Source organism: Dreissena polymorpha, chromosome 7, assembly GCF_020536995.1.
Source record: "Dreissena polymorpha isolate Duluth1 chromosome 7, UMN_Dpol_1.0, whole genome shotgun sequence".
Taxonomy (NCBI): Eukaryota; Metazoa; Mollusca; class Bivalvia; order Myida; family Dreissenidae; genus Dreissena; species Dreissena polymorpha.
The window spans coordinates 16,136,058-16,142,650 of NC_068361.1; the positions used below are offsets into that span (position 1 = coordinate 16,136,058).

At 32.8% G+C, this 6,593-nt stretch overlaps 1 protein-coding gene across 2 annotated transcripts in view; it reads left to right on the forward strand.

Moving 5' to 3' along the window:
• Window positions 1-6,404, forward strand: part of LOC127838763 (sulfiredoxin-1-like) — a 7,548-nt gene extending 1,144 nt beyond the window's left edge. The window contains exons 2-3 of one of the 2 annotated variants that reach the window (XM_052366746.1): window positions 3,191-3,410; window positions 3,837-6,404. In XM_052366746.1, coding sequence (XP_052222706.1) covers window positions 3,191-3,410; window positions 3,837-4,046 — 430 coding nt within the window. In that variant the 3' untranslated portion in view covers window positions 4,047-6,404. Of the gene's footprint in view, window positions 1-3,190; window positions 3,411-3,836 lie in introns of those variants that run through there. The other variant, XR_008029940.1, reaches the window with a different exon arrangement.
• The last annotated feature ends 189 nt before the right edge of the window (window positions 6,405-6,593 follow it).

A 6,593-nucleotide genomic window follows, 5' to 3' on the forward strand; every position in this document is an offset into this window, starting at 1 on the left:
TAGGTTTTTGGTGGAAGCAAACCGTCTTTGTGTTCATTTTAACTGCCAACAACTTTACTTAATTAAAGTAGGGTCAAACTGTCATGCATAGCAACTCGTTGTTTTTATTACAATTACACCCAATTACACTAGACGGGATGGATATCACTTATTGGACTGTTTAATGCGATTTTGGTATATTGCACATTCGGATTATCCCCCTATTTTGGAACTAAACATTCAATGTAAAAGACTCATTAATGACGTAGAGTTAATTTTACAAAACAATTGTTTTGTAAACCGTTTTAAACAAAGACAAAAACAAACACATTTTCAACATTTATTTCATTATAATACAACTATCAATAGCAATAAGCGACCACTATCTTGAAGACCACCATGGTGTGAATGCCTGATAAAATCAATAATAAGCCGATAAATCGCTGATAAGGTGTCATAAATAACACTGGTACACACGAGAAGTAGAATCGTAGGTGGTAAGTGTTAGCGAATCAGAGCTTGAATAGCACATTTTTTTGGGAACCTATAGACCTTACATCGTTTTTTAACGAATGTCGGAACAAATCGTCTCATATCGGGATGCCGAGACAAAGTGCCCAAAAGCGGGACTGTCCCGCCCAGATCGGGACGTCTGGCATGTATGTTCATTATTCTTGACTGGCAGATGACCCCTATTGATTTTCAGGTCACTAGGTCAAAGGTCAAGGTCACAGTGACTCAAAAACGTAAAATGGTTTCTGGATGATAACTCAAGAATGCTTATGCCTACGATCATGAAACTTCATAGGTACATTGATCATGACTGGCAGATGACCCCTAATGATTTTCATGTCACTAGGTCAAAGGTCAAGGTCACAGTGACAACAAATGGCTGCCACTACAACTGACAGCCCATATGGGGGGCATGCATGTTTTACAAACAGCCCTTGTTTATTCTGAAATATGGTTAAATGACAACATTATAAACTGTTTATTTTTATAGTTTTTGGGATCATATGATATGTTTTCATTGCCATTCTTTCATTGGAAATTTTTGCAAAAAATCAGAAATGTACTGCGGCAAAATAATAATACAGAAAAATGATATAGTAGCATTTATTTTTACATCTTGTCATATATACCCAGAAGCCAAAACAAAATTCTAATGGAAATATTTTATGTTTTTTGGCATGTGATTCTTTATTGGCAAGTTGATAGACTACAGTACACCGGTCATACTGTACTGTAATAAATTATAACACGTTTAACAAGGGACTTAATTCTAAATTGTTCAAAATGGTAGCATCAAATTGTTAACTCTGGATCCAACCGGTTTTTTATTTCCTTTACGGGGACTCCGGAGATGGACGAAGTGTTACAATTGCAAATTGTTCAGAGTGAAGAAAATCGCGTAAATTCAAAACCAGGTAAAAAAGGGAAACTTAGCATACACGTAATATTATACTCTAAGGTACATGTCAGTTGCCTTCATCACTTTGATTGAATGCAACTTGTCTTTTTTTAACTATGGACAAAACTGGGTCCCCCCATACAAATTTTGTGTTAAATATAATTAAACTGCATTCAAACTCTTTTCAGAATATGAGTTTGAAATAGTTTAAGTCAATATTTGAAAATTTATTTATTTTAAGGTAAAAATCACTTTTAAACACTACTAATCTACCATCCACATGGTAAAACACATATAAATATTTTAATCATACTATTTGGGCAGTTTGTGTTTCTTAGAATGAAAATGAAAAGTTAAAACTTTTTGGAAAAATTCAGTTTAAAGCAATGTTGCTTACCAGCAATCCCCAAAAAATAACAATATTTTTGTTTACATCATGAGGAATTTATTAAAGCTAAGTTGTAACTAAGACTAAACCAAAATTTGGCCCCATTCTAAAATATATATTTCCCAAATGACTGCCTTAACCCTTTGAATGCTGGAAATTTGTCGTCTGCTAAAATGTTGTCTGCTGAATTTCTAAAATTAGCATTTTCTTAAAAAAAATTCAAACAATATTATCAGAATAGCAAACAGTTTGGATCCTGATGAGACGCCACGTTCTGTGGTGTCTCATCTGGATCCTAACAGTTTGCAAAGGCCTTAAAAATTTGGTTCCCGAATTGTAAGCCTTAAATTCCCCATGGAGGTTTCCAAAGAATTCTTTTAAATAAAATGCAATATTGGGTTTATTTCCATATCCAGCCCTATTTTTGGAAATAGGTACATGTATTCTCAATTTTTAAGTATTTCTTAGGAAACACAACACCAATTTCCCAAATAAAGTCAGAGCCACTTGAATTTTCCAAAACCAACGGTCCCCGACCCCAGTCCCAATTAAAATTGGTAAGAAAAAGAACACTCCTGGTTTAAACATTTGACCACAGCTGAGAGCTGGTCATCTTACAATCTGATTAGCGCTCAGACCACCACTGGATGTTTGCTACAAAATTTAGTGCCTCTCTTTCTGGTAAAAAGGTTCTTATAATCTGTAGATAGTCTTTACACAGACTTTTCTGATTGGTTCATTTAAATAAAAATGTAATTTTCTGAATTAGAAGCATGGTTAGTGTGTTTGTAATTTGTAGATTATAATTGTCCTTTTAAAGTTATTTTGAAGTATCGGTACTGAAATTAATGGACATAATTATAAAATGATAATGTGCTTTGCATAGTAGCATGGTTGACAGACTTTAACATTACGTTTTGTGAACAGGTATAAGACTTATTGTGATGAGGAATAACAGAAAAAATGATAATGTGTATTTTAATGGAGTATATTTGATTTTATGCTCCACCCTTTTAAAATTATGTAAACCCTCTTTTCGAATTGTTATGCCCCGCCCTTTTAAAATATGTCCCTCCCTTTTTTGTTATCTTTGTTAGTGTTCTCATAAATACTGACACACCAAATGTATTTTATGGGAGATTGATGATTTCATACAGTTGCACACTGTATTACTACTACATGTACTTGATATTAACTTCACATTAGTCTCAATAACAAACATACCTCTATGTTTTGAATTGATGTTTGAATAGAAGTTCTTACTTGGAAACAGCACAATAAACTCACTTACAATGAAGAGATTACCATGATTTTCCACAAACGACATCACCCAGCCCCCTTTTCAGGCCCCCTTGTCTGACTAAATCCTATGCATGATTACACAATTTCGTTTTACATTACAAATATTTTAGATCATTCAGGGACGATGAAACCTGTGTGACCTCAAGTGACAGTTTGCCATCAATGGCTGGTGCACCACAATGCAGTGTGTCACAGTGTGACCTTGGAGTGGAGAGTGTCCACTCGGCCCAGATCAGTGAAGTGCACAATGTCCCGATGCGGGTGATTATTCGACCTATACCGTCAGTACTTGAAGAAGAGAAAGTACTGTCACTGATAGAGACAATAAAGGTAGAACATGTTATTAGTTTAGTTTTATTAAAACTATTAAATTAATCTTTGTAGCCCTACCTGTTTTAACGGTTTTGGGATACTCGCTGGCTTAAAATGCTTATTCTTTAGCCAAATTTAGTGTATGATTAAGAAATTTGTTACTTCTCATATTCAATTTTCTTACCTTATTGTACCACATGAAGCCAGTTGTAAATTAAGAACAATAATGTTATAATATTTCAAATAGTATAACCACAATTTATGCAGGATTATATTTTAATTCAAAAGATAGATAATAATTGTATGAAATACTTTATTTGAAGTCACATCATTGATTGAGAAATTAAAGGAGCACTCAAGTAACAAAAGATGCTTAAATGCGTTGTACTGTAAGAACCAGAAAAATAATTAAAAATACAAAATCACATGTAAAAATGATTTCAGAATCCGGAAACCAGAGGCAGTGTACCACCGATAGACATTTTGTGGATAACGGGTCGCCAGGGTGGGGATTACTACTACTCATTTGGCGGTTGTCATAGATACGAGGCTTACAAGCGACTGAATGTAGAGACTATACCATGCAAGCTTGTGCGGTCAACTGTAGACAATTTGAAGATATATCTCGGTGGATCGCTCCCTGACCTACTTTGAAATGAGCCTCCCTCTCAGAAAACAGGGTTGAATACATGTGTGTAAAGTGTCGTCCCAGATTAATGTCTGCAGACTAATCAGGGTCAAAAACTTTCCGCCTGGAGTTGATTTTCGATGAAGAGACCTCTTTTAAAAGAAAAATATCATAAAAGAAAAATTGGTGTTACTTATTAGCCTGTGCACACTGCACAGGCTATCCAGTCAGGACTATAACCCTTTACCACTTACATACGTATCTAACCCTTTACCACTTAGATACGTATTTAACCCTTTACCACTTAGATACATATTTTACCCTTTACCACTTAGATACATATTTTACCCTTTACCACTTAGATACATATTTAACCCTTTACCACTTAGATACGTATTTAACCCTTGATCACTTAAGATACGTATTTAACCCTTTACCACTTAGATATGTATTTGACACTTTACCACTAAGATACGCGTTTAACCCTTGATCACTTAAGATACGTATTTAACCCTTTACCACTTAGATACGTATTTTTACGCATTTGTTGTCCCTTAGAAAGTAACATTTAATTTAAGACCTTTTTAACTTAATTCAAGTTTTAAAGGCTTCATTTCCAACCCATAGATACAGATGAGCAGCAAACAGCATAAAACCTGAACAGACTGTGAGTTACTCGCAGTCTGTTCAGGTTTTATGCTGTTTGCACATAGCCATTTTCACTTTGCGAAAGTGAAGTGGGAAAGGAATTATTCATCAGTTATCATGCTATGTTTAAAGAACTTTCTTACCACAAATAATAACTGTGTAGAGATGGTGAACCTTTCGTAAAATGTGTGCTCTAGCTCACAAGTAAAATGCCTAGCTGTTAACTTTCAAATATTGTAATACTATGACTTGTTCTGACTCTAATTAAATCACTTGTAGGGGACATTTTAAATATCTTTCCAAAACTAATCACCATTTAGAGATGCTGTTTTGCTGGCAAACATGTGTCCTTTGATCTAATGCAGACTTAAGTCAAATATCAAATATGGATATAGTTGCAATTTGTCTGGAATTTAACTGTATTATGTATCAGACAATTTTAAAATGACTATACATTTTCACTTAGCTTTCATTGGCTCTCAGTACATGGTAACCCTTAGATGTAATATGTAACCCGCAGATGTCGAAGGTCAAATGTGGTAAAAGCATAAATACAGCTGTCATATTTTTAATTTGGGCGTCTGTATCAGAAACACATGTCATTTCTATGAAGTTTCTATGCTGTCTCATTTCTGTATTAAATACTATGTTATAAATGTAAAACAACATTAATTAATTTTCGTGCAATACTTTGAAATTTCTAACTTCAGTTTTTTAAGTATTTATACCAGGTATGTTTTTTTTGGTTCATAAGTTAACATTCCAGTGAAAATTGTTATTGAAATATAATGTTGCTTGTCTAATTAAATGTATAGTATAATATTCAGATGTTTTTAAAATTGTTATTTTATTGTTTCTTACATGATTTATTGTTGTTTCTACAAATTATTTTGTTTTATCAACTGGAAATGGTTTTTATTATGTTAAAGTGTGTTAAAAAGGTGCTTGATGTTAAAATATGTTGTTGTTTTTGTTCACATAATGATATACAATAATTATACATTACTTTTTTATCTTTTGGTTTACTTTGAAGAGCAAACTTTGATGTTTGAAGAATACATTACTTATATTCCATTGTTAATTTAAAATAATTTGGTACAATTGTTGAACGGTTGAATAAAATATTTAAGTTAATAATCAGATTTTTTCATCTAATACTTGTAAATGGTTTGTGGACAGATTCATGATTAAAACTCTATTTCGTATTAAAAAAAGTCAGTGAGAAAATTTTGGTCAACTGCAATTCTTGTCTTGTAGAAACTGACAGTAAATGAACATTATTAATTTTGTATCCGTATATGCGGTTGATTTCTTATTTTGCAATCAATACTGATAAAAGAAGTTCATTTTATGTAAAGCATATCCTTAAAAAAAAAAACAGGTAATGTGATACAAAAATGAAACATACCTCTATTAAAGAACTATTTTTAATGTGGCGTAATTCTATAATAATTCTGATGATCTAGTTCTGTATTTCCATTTTTATCTTTATACGTTATAAATACAGTCACTAGACCATGCGAGATCTATTGGGTAACAGAGTACCCAACTGAACTCTTTATTAAAGTTCTGGTAGAACACAATATTCAAACTGTGTTAATGAACTTAGTACTTCATTATTATAAATTAGTGAGTGACCATATATTCTATTGGTGCTATTTTTCTTGTCAAATTTCTTCTTAAATGTATGCTATTAATGTTGATGCCTTTGATCAATTAAATTATGGTGAAAAATTCTTAAGAGCTGTTATTTACGCCAAACTTTTGAGCAAAGTAGTTCATATTAAACATACTTTTTTTTTAAAGAGAATTTTCACACCTTTTTCTAAATCTATACAATAATTTCATTGAGAAATGTTTTTTTATGCCCCCGAAGGAGGGCATATAGTGATCGGACTGTCCGTCCGTCTGTCTGTCTGTCTTTC